The 26,918-nt window shown below is 35.2% G+C and overlaps 4 protein-coding genes, 2 non-coding genes and 1 pseudogene across 7 annotated transcripts; 3 read left to right on the top strand and 4 right to left on the bottom strand.

Moving 5' to 3' along the window:
* The first annotated feature begins 524 nt into the window (after positions 1-524).
* LOC117913099 (UPF0548 protein At2g17695) lies at positions 525-3,500 on the top strand. 2 transcript variants are annotated; one of them, XM_034828017.1, is made up of 5 exons: positions 525-628; positions 740-805; positions 912-1,088; positions 1,173-1,371; positions 3,213-3,500. In XM_034828017.1, exons 2-5 carry the CDS (start codon positions 747-749, stop codon positions 3,390-3,392), a joined length of 615 nt encoding a protein of 204 aa, XP_034683908.1. In that variant the 5' UTR covers positions 525-628; positions 740-746; the 3' UTR covers positions 3,393-3,500. The 2 variants fall into 2 exon arrangements, with proteins under 2 accessions (XP_034683908.1, XP_034683909.1); XM_034828018.1 differs by having other exon boundaries at positions 584-606.
* A 2,106-nt stretch (positions 3,501-5,606) lies between these two features.
* Positions 5,607-6,737, bottom strand: LOC117913100 (ganglioside-induced differentiation-associated protein 2). Its single transcript, XM_034828019.1, has 3 exons — positions 6,447-6,737; positions 6,073-6,337; positions 5,607-5,984 (listed from the first exon to the last, which is right to left on the bottom strand). Exons 1-3 carry the CDS (start codon positions 6,568-6,570, stop codon positions 5,765-5,767), a joined length of 609 nt encoding a protein of 202 aa, XP_034683910.1. The 5' UTR covers positions 6,571-6,737; the 3' UTR covers positions 5,607-5,764.
* A 1,603-nt stretch (positions 6,738-8,340) lies between these two features.
* LOC117913318 (60S acidic ribosomal protein P0-like) lies at positions 8,341-9,200 on the bottom strand. The gene is made up of 2 exons (XM_034828258.1): positions 9,053-9,200; positions 8,341-8,636 (listed from the first exon to the last, which is right to left on the bottom strand). The coding sequence occupies exons 1-2, from the start codon at positions 9,198-9,200 to the stop codon at positions 8,341-8,343; spliced, it is 444 nt and encodes a 147-aa protein (XP_034684149.1).
* Positions 9,201-10,147: 947 nt separating this feature from the next.
* LOC117913317 lies at positions 10,148-12,062 on the bottom strand (annotated as a pseudogene).
* Positions 12,063-16,076: 4,014 nt separating this feature from the next.
* LOC117913721 lies at positions 16,077-16,227 on the top strand. The gene has a single exon (XR_004651156.1). It is a non-coding gene; the product is annotated as a U4 spliceosomal RNA (small nuclear RNA).
* A 494-nt stretch (positions 16,228-16,721) lies between these two features.
* On the top strand, positions 16,722-16,872 carry LOC117913722. The gene has a single exon (XR_004651157.1). It is a non-coding gene; the product is annotated as a U4 spliceosomal RNA (small nuclear RNA).
* Positions 16,873-18,900: 2,028 nt separating this feature from the next.
* Positions 18,901-24,355, bottom strand: LOC117913019 (thiol-disulfide oxidoreductase LTO1). The gene is made up of 6 exons (XM_034827866.1): positions 23,906-24,355; positions 22,523-22,779; positions 22,326-22,435; positions 22,052-22,199; positions 19,872-20,009; positions 18,901-19,339 (listed from the first exon to the last, which is right to left on the bottom strand). Exons 1-6 carry the CDS (start codon positions 24,258-24,260, stop codon positions 19,262-19,264), a joined length of 1,086 nt encoding a protein of 361 aa, XP_034683757.1. The 5' UTR covers positions 24,261-24,355; the 3' UTR covers positions 18,901-19,261.
* Positions 24,356-26,918: the final 2,563 nt, after the last annotated feature.

Genomic DNA, 26,918 nt, shown 5'->3' with positions numbered 1-26,918 from the left:
AAAATTTTAAAATAATTTTCATGTTAGAAAAGGTATTGAAAATTGAAGTAAAGATTTTGTTTGGGAAGTGTTTTAGAAAATTGTTTTTAATAATTGTTTTTAAAAATTATATTATAATATTTGTAAAACAAGATTTTTTACAATTTCTTATTTTAAAAAAATAAACCTTGCATTTTATTTTCAATCATTTTTTATATATGTATAATTATTTTTTACTATAAGTGAAGTCAACTAAAATTAGCCAATATATTTTATTAAAAAAATGCCTTATTTTATGTTTTTGAGATTAAAAATTGTTTTCTAATTATTTAGCTTTATTTGGTAATTATTTTTTAGAATATTTTTTTAAAATTGTTATTTAATAATTTATAAAATAAAATTTTATTTAAAAAATTAAAATAATTTTATTATTTTTAAATATATTTTAAAAATGATTTTTATGTTTAAGCATATGTTTGTATAATTATTTTTAAAACAACCCTTAAAAAACATTATTCATGAAATGATAAGGATCCAGTCAGCATATAAAGAGCCAAGTCTGGGTCTGGAGAGCGAAGATATGAACTGAACTGAATTCATCTTCAAGGTCGAATTCGAGTGTGAAGGGTGAGGTATTTCTGTGCAAAAGGTAAAGTTGACTGCTGATTTTCATTCAATTAGATTTTCCCTTTCTATCTGCAACCCATCTTCTTCCAATCTCCCAACCTTTAATTTAATTTGTTATTATTATCATTGATAGTTTGAAGATGGTATTCTTGCTCTGGTCTCGCCCTTCTCCTCAGAAACAGAAGGCTTGCCTTGAAAAGTAGAACATACTCTCTCTGTAACTTTGATTCTTCTTCCACAGTTGGTTGAATGAATGAATACCCGTTATCATTATATTTATGTCTGATACGCATATACATCATTAGGTCTGGTGGCATCAACTATGATTCCAAGTACAAAGGATTTACTACCAAGCCAGCGTCTCAGCTCAAAGAAGACAAGGAGCTCTCAGAAGCTGGATTTTTTGTCAACCATGCTCGCATTTTAGTGGGTTCGGGTCTTGATACCTATGAGAAGGGCAAGGTTGCTCTTGAGAACTGGAGGTTTCTACCCTTACATCTTCTTAGTTACCCAGAAGCTCTTTTTCAGAGGAAGACTCTGATTGTAAGGTTGATTTTGACTTGCAGGCATTTTGCATTTGACTGGGCGTTTGTCGACCCAACAACTCCGATTCGAAAAGGGGTGAAGTTTTGCGTTTGTACCAAAACGTTCCTTCCATGGACGATGATGCCTCTTGAGGTAGTGTATGTGGATGAAAAGAAAAATGCTAACAAGGCCATTGCCTCATTTGGGTTCGGCAGTGGCACCCTTCATGGTCACCTCCTGGTTAGTGCCTCCTTGCTGATTGAAATATTATCCGTTTTCATTGTTTTGAAATAGAAATCACAGACGTGGTTAGACCCCCTTGATTTGCCAGAACAAAATGTCTTCTGATATTATTGTTTGGTGAATAAACCCCTTTTTTTTTTTGGGAATCAAATTTTGCTGTATTTTGTTCTATTATAAGGAATAGAAACCAGAAATAGAACAAAACACGGCAAAGTTTGATTCCCGAAAACAAGGGGTTTATTTACCAAAATGAGTATACTCATTTCTTATTTTTTCTCTTATCTTTTTGGCAAAGCAAGGAGTTAAAATGGCATCATCTTAAATGTTGACTATCTCATGCTGTAGTTATATTTTCATGCGACATGAATGGTTTTGTTATGTAATTGATTGGTGTTGTGGATGTTTTGTTATGAACATGTGTGGCTATTTGTATCATTTTATGTTTATGTTCCTATGGTAATTCTAGTTAGACTGGTGGAAAATGTCTGGATGCATATCTCTGACCCGTTTTTCGATTTGGTTCCATCAAGCAGTGTTGTGCTAAGAATTAGCAGGCCCCCTTCCTTGCACCAACCGACCTTCTAAGAAGCCGGTGCTTATTCATAAACGGTTGGCATCAATTAAGAGCTAGCCATAGAATAATCACAGAACTTATTAAATCTCAGTTTGATCCATAAAATCAACTCATATAGATTTCCGCTTTTTAATTTCCTTGGGCATGACGGTAAGATTATAGTCAACCACTTGCTAATTATTTTTTGCAGTCTGCTTTCTGTGGCATAGCTGTTTCTTTCCAATTTCATTCCTTCTCTTTACTTCCTTTTTCTGTTGGACCTTAACAAATCAAAGTTAGCTTGCTTATTATTGAATGACTTGTCGTAATTTGGAACTTGGTTAGTAGAAATCTCTATTTATTGTTTGATGCAGCTCTGAGCTCATACGTCTATAAATTCAAAACTCTGTAATCTGGCACTGATGAGTGTATTTGTTTGATATTAGAGATTATCCATGAGGAAGATGAGCCCAGATAACCTCTTTCATGATTGTATTGTTTGATCTGCTTAGCCCATATAAAATGGGTAGAAACCCTAGTTGAACTTAGAAAAGGAAGCCAAACCAATGACCTTCTTGCTTCCTCAACCAAAACAATGAAATTAAAGAAAATGATTAGAATCTTCTAACCTGATCCTTATTGACTATGCAGGATAAATTTGAATCCTGCTTTCTGGAGTAGGCCTGTTCAGTCATGTTACATATGCAATGCATTTACATATGGTTATGTAATTGTTCCCTGTTGGATGCAATTTCTCATATGCGCTGGTTGCTAGATTCTGGCAAGAGAATAAAAGTCATTCATGGCGTACTAAATGCAGAGGCTCCTGATGGCACTTAACTTTTTAGCTTAGATGGATGGATTTATTCTGTTGCATTGGTTCACTTGGTTGCACCCTTCTGTCAATTCAAGTAGGGCATGAAAGACTTAGGTGCTAAAAGCCTTTTTTTTTTCTTTTTCTGGCATTGCTATAGTTGAGCAATCGTAAATCTGCCAAAATTTTTATATAATATCAATTAATTATAACCTTAAACACAATAATACAGTTACAGTTTTTCCTTATATCTGCATAATTCTGACATGTCAATCACAAACTTTCAGCAGGAAGTTTAATAGTGAGTTTCCTATGCTTTCTCTTTTTAGGATAAAATCAAACTTCTCCTTTCACATGGATTCATTTTATCTGCTTGTTTAGTCTTTTCAACTTTGGCGCATGGTTTTTTCTTCCCTGAAACGGTTAAATCATGATGTGTGCTAATATTACATGGGATTTTGTTGAAAACAGGCTGGGGAAGAGCGTTTTTCAATTGAGCTGGATGAGAACGACCAGGTCTGGTATGAAGTACTTTCCTTCTCCAAGCCTGGCAACATCCTATCAGTTCTCGGGTACCCATATGTACAATCTATGCAAAAGCGGTTTACACTTCTCTCTACCAATGCAGTTCTGAAACATTTGTCAGCCTAAGAACTCCATGGTATTTATAAATATTACACATGTTTCTTTTCCTGTTTTTATGAACACTTTATTTGGATGGTCTGAAAGATCTAATAAAAAATGGATTTTTTTTTTTTTTGGTGCAAGTTTCATTCATGACTAGCCTATCCTTAAGATGTACTATATCCTTCGCTTCATTTTATGTTTTGTTTTGTTGGGAGATCGGGGAATGTCTCCTTATATTATACCTGGATTGAACACCCCTTCTAGGGGGTTATTATTATAATTGTTTTTATCTACAAGAAAATGGCTCTGCTCTCTTTTTACTATTTTCAAATGCAAGCACCTTAGTTTTAGGAAATATTTTTGCTTGAAATTGGTCATCTGCCAAAGGTTGTACAAATTGATGAAATGATCCCTGCAAAAAGGGGCCTTAAGGGCCCCTTTAGTCTAATTAACATCAGCATTTAACTACGAGGATTTCGTTGTTTAGACAAAATTGTATGTTCAAACTATGGTCTCACAAAATGTGTTAGAGCCAAAAGCTTCTAGCTTATTGAAACTAGCTTAAAACTAGCTGAGTGCCTGGTAAATTGGTATTTCCCCAAGGAATGAGGGAAACCTTCATTGTGCAAGAATAACTACATGAACCGGTCTCAAACCCTTAGGTTAATGTATAAAGCTTGTTCTACCATGAGTATCATGAAAGGACTTTGTTTGGCAGCTGCTTGAACAATTCAGAATCCCTGTATAAGAATGAGCTGCAGAGAATCGTGTACAAGCCAGTTCTTGTCTTGGTGCCTCAGGATGGTTATTTACCTATTTGGTAAGCTTGGTGATGATGAGACCTGTTTGGACAATGGACGCAATAATCGCCCATAGCCAGGAGATGACGATGATTTTGGATGCGAATTACACTCATGCTTCTGAGGAAATCCATGGTAATTGGCTTTACTACATTGAGATATGACAATGAATCAGCTCTCTTTTGTGCATTCATAAATAATGACAATGGAATTTGGCTCTCCTTTATGCATCCATTAAATGGGCATTTTACAAGGTACACTACTTGATTCTGTAGCTTAACAAAAGAGGCAAGGAAAGAGTGTCGAAAGCAAATGGAGAGTGGCTCTTGAAATTAAAATGAAATTGCTAAAGTTTTTGTGTGTGACTGATGACTTGTTCCCTCCATTATAGATTTCTTAACTCCAAAGCCAATAGATCGTCATAGCTTTAAAATGCATGTGCACAAATAAAAGGAAGCACAAATAAAAGGAACCAATTACATAGATAGTAATATGAACTTTTCTGCTAAAGTTTTTTTTTTTTTTTTTTTTATGTTTTTGAGAGAAAAAAAAAAAAGAAACTATTTCTAAGAGAAACAAAAAAAAAAAAAACATGTTTAACAATAAAAAAACAAAAAACAAAAACAAAACAGTTATGTTTTCTGGTAATATTTTTTAATTGCATTTACTTATTTTCGGAGAAATATTTTAAAAAATAACAGAAGATCAATTAAAATTAAAGAATTAAGGAAAAGATTTATTTTAAAAAAAATATTTAAAAAACATTTCAAGTTTTCAAATCGGTTTCTGTTCTATAAAAGAATAATTTTTAGAAACTATTTTAAAATTTATTATCCTTGTTTTGTTCCGAAACTAGTTTGAATTGAATTATAAATATTATATATTTAGGTTCTTTTTTTTTTTTATGTAATTTGTAAGTCCTTTTTTTATGCTAGTTTATATTTTTCCTTGTCAGTTCTTTTTTTGTTCTCTCTCTCTTTTTCCTTTAAACTCTATTTGATTGAAAAAAATTTACTATTTAAACTCTATTTAATTTCCTTCCCCTTTAATTTCTCTCTAGGTCTTCCATGAAGACCTCCTTTCATCTCATCTCATGATGTCCAACATGGCCCCTGGGCACGTCAAGGGTTAAGTCAATGTAAGTTGATCCCATATCAACAAGGTTTGTTTCCATGGATCTCTTTTCAAGTTTCAACTTACAAAACAGGCCTCTCAAGTTGTGTGTACCATTGTCCATCTGCTGTCCACGTCAATCCCATTCCTAATCTTAACTTTCTTTCTAGATTAGAATCATTTTTTATTTGCAAATAGTATCCATAATACTATCTTGCCACGTCTACATCTGTCCCTTTTATTCTTATATTATATCCACATCTACATTATTGAAAAAAACAAGATGGTAGTATGGTACATGATAAATGAAAGAAAATGTAGGCCATGAAACCAAAATTTGTTCCTCTTTACTGGCAAAAGAAAAAAAACTGCCTATACACAATCCACTGATTACTGAGGTTGTGGGGCTCACTTTACAATGATTACAGTTTGGAGATTAGGAGCATTGCAACCCCGGCGTACTCTAGTCACCCGCCATTATTTCTACGAGATGCATCTCATAGAGTACATTGACACAGGAGAATCCACCGCTGGTGCACCATACACCCTTGGATGATCGCTCTCCAACCCATAGTCCATCATCGGACGGTACTCCAGCTCTTCATCATGATCGTACACGAAATCGGGGATCTCAATCTCGTTCCTCCTCACGTGTTCCCACAGGAGGTCCAGTCTGTTGACGTACCTCAGCTTCCCATACAGCCTGCAAACACTGTAGGTGGTCAGATTTCGATTTCATTTGTATAAGCAAATGGAAAAATACGAGTGAAAGGTAGGGAGAGAATCTTTACCCTCCGCCGAGGAGAAGGCGGCCAAAGGTTGCCAAGAAAAGCCTAGACTGCAGGCCTGGGTGAACAAAGTAAACAGCCTCCAGATTCTCCTTCACGTTCACTGGAATCGCCTCGTAGATGGATCGGAGAGCTGAGATTCCGGGGAAATTCTCGCTCCTCTCCACATCGGTGTGCACGTACAGCACAGAGAACTGTTTTTTCCCTAATTTAGGGAAAATCTTGTCCTCCAAATATTTCTTCACGACATCAACGCTCAGAGTCCGCGCTGATCACCAAAATCACAAAACACAATAAATAAGGAAAAAAAAAAAAACAAGAATCCTTTTAAACAGACAACACATAGACATGTACAGAGAAAGGGAGAGAGATCTCACCAGGGAAGTACTTTCCGATAATGCGAAGGATCTTCCGGCCACGTTTATCTCTCCCCCGGATCTTGAAAATTTCGAGTTTCTCAATGAGTTGCTCCTGTTCGGATGGCGAAGCTTGAGCACACATGATTTCAGACTTTCAAAAAGATCGCACCGAAGAAGAAAGGGGATGAAATAAACAAAGCGGCGTGGATGGGAACAGCAATAAAAAGAAGAGAAGAGGAACTGGTTTGGGGTTAATATGGAATGATGACGATCGCATTTATCCCTTCGGGGAGAAGAAATTTTAGAAATCGGAGAAATCGCAGCATGGTTCGGAGAATATTCTAAAGCATGTTCCTTTTTGGACCAGGGCGAATGACTCGGGAGGCTCTTGACAAATGACGCGTGTATGAAGTGGGACCCCTCGAGAATTCATCTAGGGTGGAGAGACCATCTGGACCCTCCAATCTTGGGTCGGTATTAATGAGAGGAAGGAGTTGGGGTAATTAGGGTAATTTCCAAAACTTGTGTGTGCGTTGCGAGAATGTACGAGGGAGATTAGACTTTTAAAATTAAGTTTTGCTACAACTTAAAATGTGAAGGTTAAGGAGTAATGTTTGGATTTATTATTATAAAAATAAAAAGGCACATAGTTATTTTTCATCTATGAATTGTCTTGAATCCTAGGAATGAGGTATAGATATGTTAATTAATCATGTTGGGAATGCCATTAAAGTTTCGGAATGACATATGATTTTTCATGGTTATATTTAATTTAATACTTTATAACTTTTTTTTAACTACATTATTTATGATTTATTATCAAAACCACTAAAAATATTATATATATATATATATATATATATATATATATATATATATATATATATATATCACTTTATTTTCATAAAATTATTCTTTTATAAAAAATAATTATTAACAAAAAAAGAGAGAAAAAAGAAAAAAGAAAAAGAAGATAATTCTTAAATATGTTAGGTTATTTCCTAATGTGTTATACTTTTATAGTAATAGATGACATCACTGTAACAAAATATGAATAATAATGTAAATGTGGACCCCGCATTTTTGTTCAATGCGCTTCTACTTGATTGCAAACTCACTTTTTTATTTGAAAAATGATTTATTTATTAAGAAAATGATTTGGAGTTGTTACTTATTTTTTTTTTATTTTTAAAGGGTGAACAAAATAAGAAAGAAAACCCTAAGTATGACTCCTTATTTAGAAAATGTGGTCTGTAAAAAACCAAATATGAGCTCGAGAGTCAGGTTACTTATCGGGAAGGTACGGTAAAGACAATAACACTCCTCTAAGTCCCTAAAAACGGGTCTTTACTAATAAGATGAAGCAATCATGATAATTGGTAAGGAAATCGATGGAAGCCAAAATGATCACACACTGAAAGTTAGAGCATGCATGGAGAATGGTCAGAGTGAGAGTGGGTGCGTACCTTGGCAACAAACGACAATGCATTATCAGAAAATGAGGTCAGTGCACAAGAATGAGCATAAAATATGTTATATGCATCACTAAACAGAATATGAAACCACTAATGACACACATGATACTTCACTCAAACTTATTTTTATTTTAAAGAAAACATCACCAATGTTGGGCCCTCACCAAAGCCCAATTTATTTTTGCATGAATCAATTTCATAAATTCCATCACTTGAAATTATGAAATTTAAATTTTAAAACATTTTAAAAAACAGAGGAAATGTGAAAATTGCTTGCCAGAAGGAAAAATGGCAACAAAATTTTATTAAAAATAGAATTTTGAGGAACCTAAACATTAAAGAGGGATGAAGAGTTGAGAATTAAATCATTTGAAAACTAGATTTTCCAAAAATCAATTTTGAAGTCATGCATGCAGGTATGGGCAATGAAAACGGGCCTAGAGAAAGTGGTCATGCAAACCAAAATCATGCAAGTGGACTCGGAATGAGAGCACTGAGGTTGGGTATGGGATAACCAATGCAAGCGAGGTAACCAGAGAGAGATCAACTACAAACTTCTCAATGAGGTCCACATCTGTAGGATCAAATGCCTCAGAGCTGAAAACCGGACCCTTATCATAAACTGATAGCATTGTAAGACCATAAGAGAGAGGTCCTATTCCAAGCTTGGCAAGATACTGGTCACTTGCTTTGCTTTTGGCACTAGAAAGATCTTTTGCACCTTTGGACCCCACTGCTTGGTTTTTCCATAAAGTAAGAACTTCAAGGTTGACTTTCAAGGAGAATTGACACTTTAATGAACCATTACCACCATTCTGGTATGATTAAGACTACTTGAAATTTGAGAAGCTATCGAATCGCTATCTTCAGAACCATCAAAATTGTTTTTTTAATCCCACCGGGCATCATTAGCATTCTTGGACAAGGAAACAGTGCTCCAAAGACATCACCCCACATCAATGGAGCAACACCTATAAGTGGGGCATCGATATTTAAAGTCATGAACGTGCCACCGGATTGATTCATGTAAGGGAAATACGACAATAGCATGCACTGGGATTGTGATGAATTCTCTTGAAGGCGAGATGCTAGTTGATGAAGGGTCTTCCTCACAAACTCCTCATAACTCACTTGCCTATCACCTTCTACATCCACTTCTCGAATCAATCTCATCCACATTTTCATCAATCAACTTCTCACCGAGGTTTATCATTACATACTGAAGCTCTGTAGCAGCAATAAAGCCATTTTGATCATTGTCAAAGACCTTGAAAACCTCTTTGAGTTCCTTTGGCATTCGGATTCGGCGACTAAGCATCATAAATTACGGGTCTACTATCGGTGACCGTACTCCTGACTTGCTGCACCTAATTCATCGTTGTCCAACTTGCTGGCAGCTAGAATATGGCGAAGATCACCATTTATTTGTTGAATCTCTCAGTGCTCATGTCAAGAACCCCCGAGGTGAGGTTCTTTTGCTCCACTGATTGGTAGTGGCTTAACCTGTAGGATCTCACAGTCATGGAGCCGTCGGTCTGCTTGAATGAGATGAGTGACTGCACTCCGACCTTGTCACTTCTAGTGGGGATTATAGCCCATGAAATCCAGCTCTCAAACTCCGCCGACGATGACACAAAGGCAATGGAAAGACTCCCATCGGTGTCGTGTGTCCTATGGAGGGAAGAACCCATCGTAGGAAGGTCGCTGCGACGTTGGAAGAGCTCATTATTACTGAATTTATGGGTAGCACAGTTACGTGGGACCATGCATGGCCATGCATGCGTCTGGGAAAGAAATGAGAAAGGGAATATGCAAGGGAATGTATGGAAAATGAGCGAGAAGGATATCGGGGAAATGAGTTTAATGGGTATGTGTGAAGATTTAAAGAGAGGAGTGGGTTTGAAGATGGGCATGAAGGATACGTGGTGTATGGGAAATGGGTATGAAGGGTGCGTGGTGTAAGGAAGATGGGTATGAAGGGTAGGAGGTGTTGAAGGATGATAGGAGATAGTGAGATTGACAAGTGTGAAGGTTTTGGGTGGTGTTCATGGAGATTCCTTGCATACATGGTAGGAATGGAAACAACAAGGAGTATTCACAACAAACTGAACTTCATTGTTCCTCTCACTTTTCCCATAAGCTTGGCCATAGTATTTCTGAACTCTCTTAGGCCTCATATTGCCTGTGACTATTCTGTGAAGGCCAAAGGATGGTGGGCCTAGATTACTGGACGAAGATAGCATGGCTTGTGGGACAACTAAGCATATCCAAAAACCCATTTGTATTGCCTACAGATGAAACCAGTGCATTCTCATGAACTTATTTCCTTGCATGCTCAGGAATGAGACGTTGACGCAGTTCAGGAGTTGAGTGTACCAGCTCTTGAGGTATGAAATTGAATAAATGAGGAAGAGGCTGACCATTTGACAAGCAGGTATTTGGCTCTCTTAAATCATCAAAGAAGTAATGTGTGCATGATTCTAGGGTGGTGCATCTCAAATTTGGCGAATACTGGAGCAGCCTTAATACAAGATACACAACTTCTGGCAGCATTTGCTTATGGAAAAGCTTGTGCCATGGGTGAGCTTTGATTTGTGAAAACTTGAACTCATTGTAATTTGGATTCATGCACTTAATTCTTCTCTAGTGGGTATACCCAGAATCCTAATGATTTCCACCAATTGATCAACACCACTTTCCTCAGGAAACAGTGTGTTAGTCTAAGGGTTCTCCTAATCGGGTTTTGATGATAACAAACCATGGTTAAGTGACTAATTGGTTTAAATGTTTAAGAATCTCAGGTATAAACTCGAAAATTCATCAAAAGACCAAATGGATAAAAGATCGAAACGCTTGGAAGACTTGTGATCATAGGAAACTAATGTAAGATGAATGCATGAGTGTACTTAGGATTTTCACACGTTTTATGCATCTTTGAAAACTCGGTTTATTCTTTAAAACGCCGATTTCATTAAAACTTGAGTTTTTAACTAATGTACCTTAGGCAAAATGTTTTATAATTGACTTAATAATTTTCCTAAAGACCTTGCCTAAGTGTTAGAAAAGAAAGCAATAAAAAAAAATAGGTTTTTTGGGCAAAAAAGGCTCAACCGGTCGAGGGAGGTCAAGAACCTTCTCTCTTTCTCCCAGTAGTCTTCTTTTCCCGATCGAGGTGTTTCTCTTACCGGTCGAGGTCTGGTCGAGGACCGATTGAGACAACGGTAACATGTCATGCATTAACTGCTCCAACGGCTAGTGAATCGATCGACCCCTAACTCGACCGGACGAGATTAGCTTTTGCTGTTTTTGACTCCCGAGCTTAGAAACCTATAAATTGAAAGTTCCACTTCATTTATTGATGAGAGAACACTTGCATTCAAAGCCTACCTACCTGTTCTTGGTCAAAAAACTCTCATTTATTTCATAGTGCATTAAATCACCACTTGCATATCCTTTAGTGCATTCTTGTTTGTCATCCTACCTTTGTCTTGTATTTGAGCCATCCTTAAGCTAGGTTGAGTGATTATATCTTGTAACAATCTGAGTGTTAAAACCTTTAAGAGGGTTGAATCTTGAAGAGGTTGTGTAAGAGCTCATTGGAGCCGGAATCCAAGTGTAAGAAGATTAGAAGCTTAGTTGAAGCTTCAAGTTAGTGGAACCCTCACTCGGTTAGGAGGTTGAGGAGAGTGGACGTAGGTAAGGAAGTGCCAAACCACTATAAACCTGACTTTGAATTTTCTAAACTCTATCTCTTTACTTTGCTTATATTTTGTTTAAATTTGTTGTGATTGAAAAGAATTGAAAAACCCAATTCACCCCCCCCCCCCCCCCCCCCCCCCCTTTTGGGTGTTTTTCTTAACTAAGCATAACCTTTGTTTTCTCACAGTGGTTGGCCAAGAAGAAGCTCAACCACAACTCAGCCTACAGACCACGTATCAATGGCAGTTATATATTCTGTAACCCCAAAGATAAGTTCTAGAGCCCTATAATACCTTGAGCAAATATATGACATGTTTGGTTCACCTGACACCAACTCATTGTGATACTCAATAATGACTTGAGTCTTACCATCAGGCTTCAGCCATGAGCAAGTTTCATTCTTCCTAACCTCAGTGGGGCGGGTGCCAAGCTTGGTAGCAAGAGCATAGCTCAAGGGCATAAGTTCAAGGGTCCTTTTTTTTTTTTTTTTTTTTTTTTTTTGCGGCTTTTTTGTAGCCTCCAATGCTTGTAGTGATATTTTCCATCCTTCAAAGCTGAAAAGGTAGGTGACCACCTCATCAATCAAACGACCTGCTTCCTTAGATATTTGGACAACAACTAGAGCAATAGTAGATCCATCAATAGCATAAACCGCCTAGAATATGCTTAACATAATGCTCCAAATCTTCAACAAGTGTAAGAGGGTAGGATTTAACCTTGCATTGCATTGCAGCGTGAACTATAGGTGAGGCAGAGAGCTTTATTGCCATGACTGGATGAGCATCAGCTTCTTTCTCATTGATTAGTGTAACATTCTTAGTAACGAACTGATCCAGATGAACCATAATAACAGTATTTCCACAAGATATAGCTTGAGCAGTATCCTGCTCATTTCCTATCCAAGATCTTCGCACAAACCCAAATCAACTGGAGAAACTTCATTCACCCTCAACACTCACGAACTATGTTCTATGGCTGCATTACCTAGCTTTCTCAGGTAGAGATGTACAATCTAATGTATAATAAGGCAAGATACCAAGAATAGGGGAATGGTAAAACAAAACAAAGCACAAACTAACGAAGCAAATAAAACAACCAAAGCCATGTTTCATGTTTAGATCAATAGGCTTGGCTATAGGTGAGTGAACTAGAATGTATCCCATGGAAATAAGAACAAAAACAAGGCTCCCACATGATGCATAGTGAAGTTAAAGCAGAATTGTATTGCTCTCAAATCACACCCCAAAAAAATGATGGAGATAGCAACAATAAACCCATAAACCAAACGAGAATTGTAAAACTAAAACACCTAATCAAGCAATCCACAAAAATATTGAGAAAAGAGAAAGAGATTATATGTCGATAAAGAAAATCAAAGAATCCATGGCAGTCATACCTTTCCTCTCTTCTCCTTCTATGGCTCTTCTCTGCAAAAAAACTCTTTCTCTTCTTCCATTCCCAGTTATCTTCTCAAGTTTCTTTTTTTGGTTTATTCCAAGCTACCCCCCAAAACCTCTCTGTAACCCAAAAAAAAAAGTTCCCCCCCCCCCTCCATCCTTAACCATCTCACCTCAGAAAAATATCTCTACTCCTGCTTCCCCTTGCTTGCTCCCCAAGCAACTAAAAATATCTTCTCCTTGCAGGCAACAAAATACGTTCTCCCTCATAACGACCTGCCATCTTTTTTAATTTCTTTCAAACCACTCCCAGCATATTTCCATGCATGTGTCCATTCCTCATTCGTTTCTTTCTCCCACTATATGATTCCCTGGCAGCCAACCACAAGGTGACATGTGGTCTTCCAGGAGCCTTCCACTTGGCAAAATGAACCGCACAAAACATGCCCCAAAATGGGGGTCTATAGTAAGCAATAATTATAATAATGGGTATAATATTAGTGTTAAGGAATGATGAAAATATTAATAAATATGGATATATCAATACTTGATTTTACGGATATATAAGATATATCGGTAAATATTTTAACAAAAATATTGTGGAAATTATTCAAAATTCATGAAAATACTTAGAAAATTTTCAAAAAATGATAAAATAAATTATAATATACATATTAAAGTTATTTTATAAGTGTAATTGATATAGTTATGGTCAAAGATAATATATATATATATATATATATATATATATATATATATATATATATATATATATATATATATATATATTAAAATTATCTTAAATTCCTTTAATATGTTAATATTCATTTATTTTAAAATTTTAAAACTATTTTTATTAAAACATGTTTTATTACATTTTAAATAAAAAAATTAAATCCTTTTTAAGATTTATATAAAATATTTTATTTTTAATTTCTAAAATTTTACTACATATGGTGACAACTTTTTTTTATTGATATTAATTTATTTAAATAATTAAAATTATATTAATAATTTATCTTATCCAATTATTAATTTATAAAATATTAGAACCTCATTATTATTATTATTATTATTATTATTATTATATTTTATCAAATTTTGAATAAATTTATATTTTTAATATTTTAAAATAAAAATATTCACAATTAAATGAAATTAAAATAATAAATCTAAAAAAATTTAAATGTGAAATGATAGTATTTCTTAAAATAGAAATAATGAGATAAATAATGATACATTTAATATTAAAATTATAATTTATTTAATTCAAATAAATAATGATACATGCATGATTTTTCTTAAATATTTAGATTTTTTATATTTAATTATCATTTAAATGATATAACAATATTAAAATATTCTTTTAATAATCAACTTTAACATATTAATATAGAAAGGGGAGACTTGCCTTGATGGCTAACCTTCAAGCCTTTTGGCCTAGTTCGAATCCTACACTGTAACAAAAAGATTTAAAATGACCAAAGTTGTGTTACTTGCTTGAAATATTGGGAAATTTGTTGAAAAATAAAATAAAATAAAGCGATTTTTTTTTTTTTTTTTTTTTATCTCGAATGTTGAATCTATCACGCCCCAAAACCCACTTCAAGGGCATGACGATCATTTCACACCTCAAGCCCAAAGACTCAAAGTGGAAACGATACAACCATTCATATTATAACTGAAAATTTACTAATTATCAAATTCATGTTTAAAATAGTAAGACAAAATTCTAAAATCTCCAAGTATCAACTTTAAAAAAAACTAACATATCAACTAGAGTGTTATTGTTCAAATAACTCCAAATTCAAATAATTTAAACGAGAATTAAATTTTAACAACTAAACAATGTCCAAAATAAAGTTTGAACCAAAATCCTAACAAAGAAAAATTCCCCAACCTAACCATCACTCCTCGCCCGAACTGAGAGCACCTGAAAAATTATCAATGAATGAGCATAAGCTTAAAGCTCAATAGGGAACATTAATACAATTTCATGGATAAAACATTTTCAATCATGTTTGCCAATAAGAGATATAACATATACTTATTTTCATAAAAACTTTTGAGTTCAAAATACTAATACATTCAAATTCTCCTTGCCTTCCCAAACAACTCACTTCATCCGAAATCCCGCTTCAATCCATGAGTTCCAACAACCTAAGTATCTTCTACCCTAATTCGGGTGACCCTAGCTCCAGTTTTTTCTCTAATCCCACTCTACATCTCTTTACTCTATTTTTCCTCCCTGTTTTCACCCTCTCTCCCAGCTACTCTAATGTTCCCCGTTCAGCAAAAAAGTCTTCATCCATAACCACCACCATGACAAGGTGGTAGTATCTTTTGCCACACGTCCCAAGCAGAGGCCGTCCCCCACTCCTAAATGAAATGCCCAGCTCACTCTCGGGTGGCCAACAAGTGAATGAGAGGAAATAGCCAAAATAAAATGAATAATAAAAAACCAAAGTCCCCCGGTCCATAGAGGAGTCTACAATACCATAATTTAAAATTTAAAATAAATTTAAATATTAAATCAAAATAAATAAGTTATTTTGAATCTCAAATACCTTTACTATAAATGTTAACATCAAATTCATTGTTAAAGATTAATAATGATAAATATTTTTTAAAATTACACATGGGTAAATAGGTTAATTTGATTATTTAAATAACTTTTAACCAAATTTTAGAAACAATCTTAATACCTTAAAGTGAAAATCAAGTAATAAATTTTGAATGAATAACTTAAAAATAATTTAAAAAAATTTAAGTTATTAAATAATAACTATTAAATTTTATTAAAAATAAGCCAAAATAATTAATCTATTTATAAATTTCTTTTGTCTTATTTGCTGGTACATGGCTAGAGCGAGGATTAATGCACGCCGCTCAAGTTGCGGGATCTGGAAAGACTGGAATGATGAGAAGGGACTGATGGTTTAGATGCGTTCGCAAATTCGGATTGGGACCGAGGGAGAGCACCTGTTTGAAGATGAGTTGTCCCACATCGGACCAAGACAGGAATTAATCGTGGAGCTATGGGCTATAAAAGGGAAGGCATAGAATCATTTAGATTTATCTTTGCGCTTGGGGCAATGACGCAGCTAGTGAGGTTCTAACCGAGGCGCGTCAATTGCTGGTTGAAAACTATTTCCAAACCCCCTCCTTGGCCTGGGTTACGCCCAGGCCATCGAGAATTTCTGGAAGGGCTCCCTAAGGGGTAAAGCCCTACAATACACAAGTTTTTAAGATTTTCCTTTATTGTATATGCTTCTATGAGTAGCAGTTTATAAGTTCAACTGCTTTTCACTTCTATGTTCAGTTTATGACCTTTGGGATAAGGGTTTAATGGTTTGTGATAAACGTTTCATACTTAAAATTTATATTTTAGAAGTATTTTTATTAAAAATAAGAATAATTATGATTATTATTATTTTAATTAAATAAGAATATTTTCTGTTTGGAATCTTCTTGCTTCATTAGAGAAATGTGAGACCTTGAGACTCTTATATGAGGGTTTCAGACCGGAAGTTCCGAGATGAAAATGATCTAATTAAATACATTGCATAGTTGAAATAGATCCGATTTCGTAGGATCTTATTATACCAATAAGAAACCAGGGAGAGCACCTTTGAAGGCGGGTTGTCCCACATCGGAACCAGATAGGAATTAATCGAGGAGCTATAGGCTATAAAATGGAAGGCAAAGGATCAATTAAAATTATCTTTGCGCTTGGGGCAATGACGCAGCTAGTGAGGTTCTAACCGAGGCGCGTCAATTGCTGGTTGAAAACTATTTCCAAACCCCCTCTTTGGCCTGGGTTTGGCTCAGGCCATTGAGAATTTCTGGAAGGGCTCCCTAAGGGGTAAAGCCCTACAATACAAGTTTACAATTTTCCTTATTTAGTACCAGTCTTTTAAGTTTATTTCGTTCTCACTTAGAAAATGGGAGCACTTTAAACGTACCACCAATTTATAGTCTAAGAAGAAAAATTACCATTTTAGAATTTTCAACTTGGGATATGAGTTAATAAAGTTATGTTTGTGACCTTTAGGATAAGTGTTTAATAGTAGAAGAGATTTTTGAGATAAATGTTTCAAATACATTGCTTAGTTCAAATAGACCTTACTTGCAAAATGAAAATGATGTGTATATTCAAATAGACCTTGCTTGAACCAATGGGTTCAAGCTCCCACCCAGAAGAAAATACAAGCCAAGCCTTTCCATTTAAGCTTCACATTCCTCCATGGTAGTATCAGAGGCACAAGCAGAAGAACCATACAAAGTCCGTGATGACCTATAAATGAAATTGACTAATGACCCATAGGAAAACTCTAAGTAGTTACGAGACCCTGCATTAGAGCACAAGTCCACAAGGTTCCCAGGCACCTTACCTAGATTCAAAATTGTATGGATGAATAAGCCCACATGTAAATCCAGAATGTGAAATATGACATCAGTTTCATAATGTTTGCATCAAACAATTCATGGGGTATCGCTGTCCCATCACCATTGCTTTAGTTTTAAACATATGCACATGGAACTGTACATAAACCATGAACAAGGTAGAATGATGATGGATAAAACAGAAGTATGGTATAAGGGTAGAGAAAAGTTTGCATTCGCCATCACCCATGTGCTTTCATGCTTGTGGATGTGTTACATATCGGTCTATGGTGTGAGGGAAAAAGGGCAAAGTGACATCATTCAGCAACCACTCGTACTACATCATAAGATCAAGCCATGAAATTAAATTGGTTAACAATCCAAAGCTAGATTTTCACTTTATCCATCATTCAGCTCAACAAAACCTTTATCCCATACATGTCCGGTCTCTATGGTGCCACTTAATTCATTAAGATGTTGTCTATGTATAAACCCCAAAACCACAAATTCAATACCTTACAGTACAAATCAATAAGGGGAAACACTACTCAACTAGATCACATAATCGGTTTGCTCCAAGAAAACACGAGTAAAAAATTTTTAGACCAATACCTTAGCAAAATGCCATGGTTGTGCTGATCATTGACAGCACACAGTAATTCAGAATAAAGATTGCATAGCTTTGGTGATTATCACAAAATTGTCCAACTGATCCAACTTTTTTGAGAGTATTAGATGTCAAATTAGCATCAAAGAGGCAAAGAACATTGGCAGAAGGAGATACATAAAGAAATCATGCCAATGTCTGATACAGTATGGCCGCCAAAGGGGCGGAGGCCGACGCCATGGGGAACAACGTGCCCCGCTTCTCTGCTGATGCCATTCAAATAAGATCAGCTGTGAAGCTACTTATCAGGCAAAAAATTTAGGTGAAAGGTTCCCAGATGATGTAGTTTTTGGGAACCCAAATGCGAAGGTAGAACCTCCAGTCGTTTTATTAATTATTGTTATATAAAAAATTTCCACTTCAAAAACCCAGAAAATTTTTTTTTCCTTCATTTCTCTGATTCTCCCCTGGTTCTAGCTGATTGGTTGAGTTTGCAATGGGGGGCTTCTTAGATGGAGGAGGTTTCTCTTTTTAGTGGTGTTATTTCTGAATCAAGGCAGTTTTTCCTAGCAACTTGTACGGAAAATTCGGCCTACTTCTAACATCATTTTCACTAGGTAATTAGCCACTAGGATCAGCATCGGGAAATACTATTTATAAGTATTTGTCTTCTGGCCTACGACCAACAACAACAATCAGATGTGCAACCCACAACTTTGTCAACTGGCAAGGCCAAGCTGCGTCATTCTAATATAGCAATGCTACACCATTCAACTTATTTCTAAGTTTTAGTTAACCAAAAGACACATTCTCTACCATGGAATGACCCATTCTCTACCAAGTGTTCAGAAACTGCCTACACTTGATATTTCTAGTTGGTGAACAATGGCCGATGAGAAAGAAAGAGATGCCACTCAAATATCTTGTTCTTTAAGGATGATCATTGCAAGATGCCACTCATGACACTAAACAATACAGTCAATTATCAGTTTGATGGCCCAGTTCAACACTACTTTTTTAAAACACGGATTACAATAAGAAAAGGTATAGACGTGAATTTTTTATTTACCCTCGGTACAATCCCTCTCCCTGTTTCTCATCACCACACTCGTTAGAAATAACAGTTTCTGGAAAACACTGGCATGGGCCCCAACCTGAGCTCTCGAAGGTTCAAGAGAACATGGGAAACAGGTATGTGCAATGGCCACAACTAAGTCATCCAAGAGTTGTAGATGTCTGCAATGCTACCACCACAATGGCTCATTTTAATTAGGTTTGACTAGAACTGTCAAAATCAAATCCAGATGCTCGAGCAAGCTCTGAAAATTCTTGTTCTCCACTCAAAACCTGAAAGAAGAATGTCCATTGTTAACAATGAATCAATCTTTCAAAAAGAGGACATCATATGATCATCATCAGGCCTCAGACCGAATGCTGTATTTGGTTTGTGTGTTGGGGGTTGGACAAAAGTGAAGAAATAGGGTTGGTGTTGGTGGAGCTTGGAAACCAAGATCAAGTGCCATCCATTTAGTGAAGGATGGCAAAGAAGAGACGTGGATGATCCAACAGTAATCTAATCAAAATATGGGTTTTCTTGACAGGCCATTGATAAACCTTTTCCAAGGAGGCACTCTGAAAATCTGGCATGAGGTGATAACTCAAGGATGAGACAATCCGAATAAATTATTTTTCGAAACTACAACTACAGGGAACCATTTAAGGATGAGCATTGAGCAAAACCATCATCAGCCAGTACTAGAACCACCCTGGCAACTTGAAAAGAGCTTTTTTGGTGTAAAGTTCAGAAAAATGTTTGCTGGAGGGCAGGGTTTAACTACAATAAACAAAGAGATAAGTTTCAGAAGAAGAGCTCCTTCACCTCTCCATTTATTACCCATGTTGGGAACCCCTCAATTCTAGCAGCTGAACAAGCCTTGTCCATTTTAATTCCCTTCCTATATCCATTAGGGAAGCATTCCACATAGTCCAATAGCTTTGCTGCCTCACGTCCGAACATCTGTATCAATAGAAGAAAAAAGAAATATAGGTAATGGAAATAATAAATTTCATTAGAGGGAATAAGGAAAACTTGTTTTCAAAATGAAAATACAAGAATGATTGTTAGCTATTTAGCTGCAAGCAGAAAAGCCTGATAGAGTATGTTTTCTATAAACATTCCTTACTCCGAACCGTTCTTTAAGAAAGTAAAACACTAATTGAAGGTGGGTTGAAAAGAAAGAAAACAAATAATCTTCTGATTATAAAATTTTAATTTATATCTCAACCACAGGAATTAATAACTTGGGAAAAGTATTCAGTTGGTGAAGGATGCTTGATAAGTTGGTTTTGTAGTTTACAAAGAACAGTAATTTCTGTGTCAAATACTTTTGCAGTTTTCCAACCCAGAGGGTATCTGGTTCTTTTCCTAGCTAGGGAGGCTTGCTTCCATTGGAGCCTTCCAAAGTCAGTTTCATTACTCTGGAGGTTGTTAAGGAGAAAATTCTTACAATAAATCAGCTTATGAAAAGAGGCTGCTCTTTTTGTTAGTCAGTATGAATTGCATATAAGCATATCCTTATTTATTGTGGGTTTGGTGTGAGGTTTTGTGTTCTCTTAATTGGCATTTCTTGGGCACTCCCCCAGTCTTTCAAGGAGTTATTGTTAGGTTGGCTAAAAGCATCATTCAGAGTCATATGAGGTTTTGGAGACTCTCTCCTCTTTGCTTGATTTGGAGCATTTGGAGAGATTGGAACAAAAGATATTTTTAAGGCAAAGGAAGTTCAGAACTTGTGTGAAATACTTCCCCAAAACCTTTGTTATCTTGGTCTAGTACTGCTTAGACTTTGATACTGGATCTGTGATAGATGATATCAACTATTTAGGGAGTAAGGGTTTATTTTGCTTGTTTTTCTTTTCAACCTCTAACATGCTCTCTGTATACATCATGTGTATTTTGGTTGCCCCTTTTTTCTTTTCCTATCATCTGTTATTGAATTCTTATTTGCCTATAAAAGACTAGGGAAAAGAACAATGGATCAAAAACACAAGTTTGCTGAGTGAATAATATGCCCCTTGGGTTCCTCTGAATCCAGCCTAGCTTTGCCACATATGGGCATCTAATTTGAGAGGAATTCCTTTGTTCTCTCCCTCATTTTTCTTCAGATAGCCTAAACCCAACCAAAAATACAAGAAAAGGTTGCAAACACAACCAGCCCCAAACCAGGAAGAGGAACAAGAACTTCCATTTGTAAGTTGCTACTGATTAATGCATCTCAAGTATTAAGCATTCTGAAAATGTTCGTCAATTGGATCAAATGTTGCAGGTTGACCTAAATGAGCTCCATTCAGCTACTTCCACTTAAGTGATAAATCAAACCTATGTGGTCTGCAGCAGTATAGAAGGGTGGGGTTAATGGACATGTCAACATTAGAGTTAATGAGTTACCACAGATGATGGAGGCAGTTGCAGGAGAGGGATGAATATCATGAAGAAAACAGACCATACCACTGATGAAGCTGTGGAGACATTAGTTCTCATTGAATGTGAATCCACATTATTCATGGATGTAATTTGTTTGGGCTCAATGGATGAGCATAGGCCAGAGGTATATCAGTGTGACGATTGTCAAGAGATCGTTAATTAATCAAACAATGATTTCAAATAGACAAAGGGAGGACTCTGTTCAAGACAGCAATCAAGCCACGGATTTTCTTTCAGCCTACAAGACAGCAATAAAGAATAAACAATAATAACCATGTTTATAACATTTGTCCTTAATTGAGGAGCCCAATATTTCAGCACGTAAGCAGCTATCTATGCAGGTTCAGTAGAATTTATAAAAATCATTAATAATCCTTATTTTACTCTGAAAATCAGTAATATTGATTTATGTCTCATGTCTTGGATATTCACTTCAGCACTCTGTCTGAGACTGCCCAAAAGACATGAACAGAAAATGATCAACTGTGTTACAGTCTTCTGACTAGTTAAGAATTTTTTATGTTAAGCACTGTAATTTCAAAACAAGTTTTATATAGGAGTTATAAAGAAAGATGTACCTGTTTTTGTTCCACACAGTGTGAACACCAGAAAGCGCCATACATTTTAGCTCCAATGGATCGCAAATGCTTTGCAAGAGAAAGAGCCAAAGGACTTGACTGTGTTGTAATTTCAACTGTAAATGGCTGCAGGTCAATTTCAGCCAAGCTGTGCAAGTAGAATTGGGGAAAAAAATTAACACAAGTTTTCCCTTAACATAATAGCAGGCCAACAGACTAGCTTATGGAGTGCAACAAAATTAGATGCTGTGAAGCATTTCGGGTACAATATTACCTTGTTGAGACAGGCAAAGTATTATATGAAGTGCTTAAAGTAGCAACCACCAAGCTAGCAATACATAGCTGTAGCACCACCGTTTTCTGTATGTCTTTCAACTGAAAATCCTACAGAAAAAAAATCTTTTCTGGTTAATGGTTTTGTACCAATCACTACAACAATTAGTCACAAATTGGCCAAAAAACAAAATTCACCTTTAGAGAGGTGAAAAATAAGCTGAACGACAATAGAGCTGAAACTAAACAATATGAGCATGATGCTCCTGGAAATTGTGTGCTTAGAATGTACAAGAAGTATGCACTTGCAGCAGACATGGAGGTAGTGGTCCCAAGTAAAAGCAAACGACCATTGGTTTCACCAATTCCAAAAGGCACATTCTTTCCAGCCAACTGTAAACCAAGTATTGTAACTAGCCCATAAGCAGCCATTCCAATTAATGGAAGAGGAACACCTGGCAAATGCAAAAGGATCATCATTGAAATCCTCTTTCAAACATATTACCTGCAATATAATCGGTATATAATTTTCAAGTCAAATTAAAAATTCCTGATGTAAACAATAATGTGGCACTAAAATGAATAAGATGAGGAAAGATATTTAAGAAAATAAATCAAGAGATTCAACAAGCTGAACTACTGTCTTCCCAAAGACAAACAGCATCATCATAGATGGGCACGAAAAAAATCAACCTTTGGTTTGATAACAGGCATAGACCTAGTGAATATATGAATGAATTCATATACAATTAATATTCCCCCTTTACCAAAAAATTGTTCATACTTGCTTTTTCCCATTAAAGCATCTCATCTCTTACATCTTTATTTGCCACAAGCAGGTTGTATGTTATTAAACTTTTACATCCATACCCGACTAACAACTTCTCTACAGGACAGATTACATGGAATTAAGGCAAGCCACCAAGAACAATGTCAGAGAACATATAACAAGGTATCGCATATTGAAAACATTTGATGGAACAACAGGTTATGATCATTCTGGCCATAGCAGGTTTAATCTCCACACAAGAAACATGTATCACAACAGCAATCCATTATCAGAAAAAAGAGCTAACTCTTTTCATGGATGTCTGTTGGTTTCCATATGTACTAACCTGAAAAGAAAAACAATACATAAACAAATCATCACAGCATAGACAATTGAACATTTTCCCATCACCAAAACCCACTTAGCTCAATTGCACACTTCAGAAGGAAGAAATGTTCATAAGAACTCCCAATTCATTACAAGATATCAGATGAGTAACAGGTAAAAACAGTGCTTTCATTCATGTAATGGTCAATCCCAAACTGTAAGTTTACTTTATTTGCCCCAATTCAAAATACATTATAAAACATGCCACTGAAGTGACCTAGAAATCTACATGCTTTCCTCACCGTCACAATCAATTCCCCGCCCTAGAAAAGCATTTCATTTTCAATTTACACTCCGAACCAAAAAAATAAAACCAATCCTCGGCAATCTGGTGCAAAAACCCTCAAATCAATGAAATTTTTTAGTAAATCCAAAAAAAAAGCCTAAGGAAACAACATAGTATCAATAGTGACAACAAAAATCACCAAAAACGGCGGCATAGTCACTGTTGAGGACATCGCTGCAGGTGCCACCGCCAATGGGGCAAAAGGCATCGGAATTGGTGAGCTTGAGGTAAGTCAAGTACGTGGTTTCCAGAAACCCTAAACCTCCAAGTCCTGCACACCAACTATATGCTGAAATGCTCGGAGAAGAAGAAGACGAGGACGCAGTATCGGAATCCGGAGTTTGCTTGGGCAAGCACTTAAGGGGAAGCATCAGAACCCCGCGACCCCAACCCTTGCATTGGGTTACAGAAGGAATCGATGGAGAAGGAGATGGAGAATACAAACGAGGAGTGGGTGAAAAGAACGGATGATACGATACGACGAAGCTAGCCATCAACTCCCAATTTCGCCTCACAAGCCCACAGGTCTTCGCCTTCTTCGCCAAGCTTGGCGGTTTCAGCGTCCGTTTGGCTGCCTACTTTGGATTTTTAACAAATTTACGGCGTACTTAAAAATTATTTCGTGAAAAATGCTGGTTTCAAAGGGTTAAATATCTTGTCTTAAAAGTGGTAATACACGATTTTAGTATATTATCGTGATTTTACTTCAATTTTTTTTTAATACTTGTGTACTTATTTTTTTTTTAATATGTTCTCATTATTGCTATATTCTTAGTTATTAAAACTTATAGCTTGCTTAGTGGTCCCCATTAATTTGAAGAAGTCAATATTTTTCTGAGTCCTAGTGGCCCAACTCAAACTCATACTCTTAAATTTGGTAGCAATTTTTTGAGGATTTTTTTTTTGTACAATCATAGATTCTTTGATTTAATCAATTCTTGTATGAGTTATTTTAAGAAGTCTCCAAATATCATTGGTGGATTCACATTGGCATACACGATTATACTCATGTCTATCTATTGTATAATGTAGATAATAAATAACTTTTGCATTTAATTGAACTTTCCTTTAAACAAGATCATCGCATTTCTGACTTGGTTTTAAAATAAGTACCCCATTCTCTATTTTGGTTAGAACATAGGGACCATTTTGATGACATCCTAAAGATCATAGTCAATGAATTTTAAAACCGTTCATTTTAGTTTTCTAATAAAAATAATTGGTTCCCCAAAAGAATGGAGGCTAATTAATTGAAAACCCTTCCATGTGAGATGAGTTGTAAAAATTAGTCATATCCTTTTAGATTATTAAAAAAATAAAAATAATAAGATGTCTAACTTTGATACCAATTATGAAGATGGTTGATTAAGTTAAGTAAATCAGTAGGAGGGGGTGTGAATTGAGTGTTAAATTTTTTTCAAAAATATTAAACAAATACAAACAAACAAGTAAAATTAACCCAGATAATTTAAAGAGTTAAGAGAAGAGAGAAATAAATTGTCAACTTTTTTTATAGTGGTTTGATAATCCACTTACATCCACTCTCCTCAAGTTCTTAATTGAGCAGGAGTTCCACTATCTCAAAGACTTTAAGGTTAAATTTTTCAACCTTCTTACGCTTAGATTACAATGTTCTAATGGACCTTTACTCTCTCTTCAAGTTTGCATACACTTGAAGTATTTTTCCTCAAAAAGAATAGATGATATATGAATTCAATACTACCAATCCTAGAAAGAACTTAGTTCACAATACAAGAAAAACTATGACGGATTTTATGGTGCACTAAAGGAATAAGAAAGTTTGAAATCAATACACTTAAATGAAGAGTTTTGAAAGTGAGAAAGTATGAGTTTTTTTTCATTCAATGCAAGTGTTCTTTTCTCAATCAATATAGTAGGCCCCTTTAATTTATAGAAAACAACTTCAAACTCATAAAACAACAAAAAATAGCTTAGATTGATTGAGCTTCGGTTTGACCAATTGATTAGTCATTGGTGCATTTAATGCTCTATAGGTGATTGTTCGTGCTTTTAAGGTTTGATTAACTCTTGATTGGAACTCAATCGGACGACCCAAAAACCTCAATTGACAACACACTAGTTACTAGAAGAGAGAAGATTTTTTAGCATCCTCAACTGGTCCTTGATTGTGTGAGCCCAACCGATTGAGCTGGTTTACGAATTGATTTGACCAATTCAGGTTACCCTTAACCGATTGCACCCAAAAGTTCATAAAAAGTTTTGGTTTTAGATTTCAACCTTCTAGCAACTTATGTAACCCCTTTAAAAATCATTTTAAGTCGGTTTAGAAAGGATTAGGCTCAAGGTTTTGAATTAAAACAAATATTCATCTAATTTTATGATTAAAAAAATAGTTTTTTAAGCTTAAGTATAGTATGAAAGAGTTAACTTCGAAATGCATGAAAAAAAGTTTTGGACCTAAGTGCACTATAAAATACCATCTCACCAATTTCCTAGACACTTTAAGTGTTTAAGGGATCTACATCTTCATGTCATTTAATTTTCTTCCATGGTTTCTTGAGCTTTCTTAAGAATTATTCATTGAAATCTGCTAAATTCACTTGATTTAAAAACGTTAGTGGGCTTAACCTTGTTTTGTAATCATCAAAACTTGATTAGGAGAACCTTTGGGTTAACACTCGAAATGTTGTGGAGGCAAGATCAACATTCCTTTTAGTTTAACCCTTAGTCTATGAAAGCTCCTATGTTGGGCATGCCACTTTCATATTCAAATTAAGGCTACATTTAGTTTACGAGATAAGCTATGATAAAATATGTGTATCCTAATATATCATATCACATTGGATATGAAATACATATCCTAAGATATGATGTCCAATGAGATATGATATCCTTAGATATACATATCTTATAAGCATAATATTCTAAGATGACATATTTAATGAGATATGTTATGTTATATTATGTTTATATTATTTATGAAATGAATAAAAAAATAATATGAAATATATTATTTTCAATGTTTAAAATAAGAATGATATCACATTCTTATATTTTTTTATTAAAAAAATAAAATTTCTCTTATATTTAATAATATTTATGATTAAAAATTTAAACTTTATAAATATTTTTTTATATTATGTTATTCAATATATAAAAATAATTATATA

The sequence above is a fragment of the Vitis riparia genome, chromosome 4 (assembly GCF_004353265.1).
Source record: "Vitis riparia cultivar Riparia Gloire de Montpellier isolate 1030 chromosome 4, EGFV_Vit.rip_1.0, whole genome shotgun sequence".
Lineage (NCBI taxonomy): Eukaryota > Viridiplantae > Streptophyta > Magnoliopsida > Vitales > Vitaceae > Vitis > Vitis riparia.
Note: the sequence above shows the minus strand (reverse complement) of the source record. Positions and strands in the feature narration are given on the sequence as shown.

Coding starts and splice junctions, on each gene's coding strand:
- LOC117913099 (XM_034828017.1), top strand. CDS start 747: ATGGTATTCTTGCTCTGGTCTCGCCCTTCTCCTCAGAAACAGAAGGCT. Junction 806..911: donor CAGAAGGCTTGCCTTGAAAA/GTAGAACATACT, acceptor ATACATCATTAG/GTCTGGTGGCATCAACTATG. Junction 1,372..3,212: donor CCCTTCATGGTCACCTCCTG/GTTAGTGCCTCC, acceptor TGTTGAAAACAG/GCTGGGGAAGAGCGTTTTTC.
- LOC117913100 (XM_034828019.1), bottom strand. CDS start 6,570: ATGTGTGCTCAAGCTTCGCCATCCGAACAGGAGCAACTCATTGAGAAA. Junction 6,338..6,446: donor TATCGGAAAGTACTTCCCTG/GTGAGATCTCTC, acceptor TTTGGTGATCAG/CGCGGACTCTGAGCGTTGAT. Junction 5,985..6,072: donor CGCCTTCTCCTCGGCGGAGG/GTAAAGATTCTC, acceptor CAGTGTTTGCAG/GCTGTATGGGAAGCTGAGGT.
- LOC117913318 (XM_034828258.1), bottom strand. CDS start 9,200: ATGCCAAAGGAACTCAAAGAGGTTTTCAAGGTCTTTGACAATGATCAA. Junction 8,637..9,052: donor GATTGATTCGAGAAGTGGAT/GTAGAAGGTGAT, acceptor AAAACCAAGCAG/TGGGGTCCAAAGGTGCAAAA.
- LOC117913019 (XM_034827866.1), bottom strand. CDS start 24,260: ATGGCTAGCTTCGTCGTATCGTATCATCCGTTCTTTTCACCCACTCCT. Junction 22,436..22,522: donor TATTTTTCACCTCTCTAAAG/GTGAATTTTGTT, acceptor TTTTTTCTGTAG/GATTTTCAGTTGAAAGACAT. Junction 19,340..19,871: donor CATGGGTAATAAATGGAGAG/GTGAAGGAGCTC, acceptor TTCTTCTTTCAG/GTTTTGAGTGGAGAACAAGA.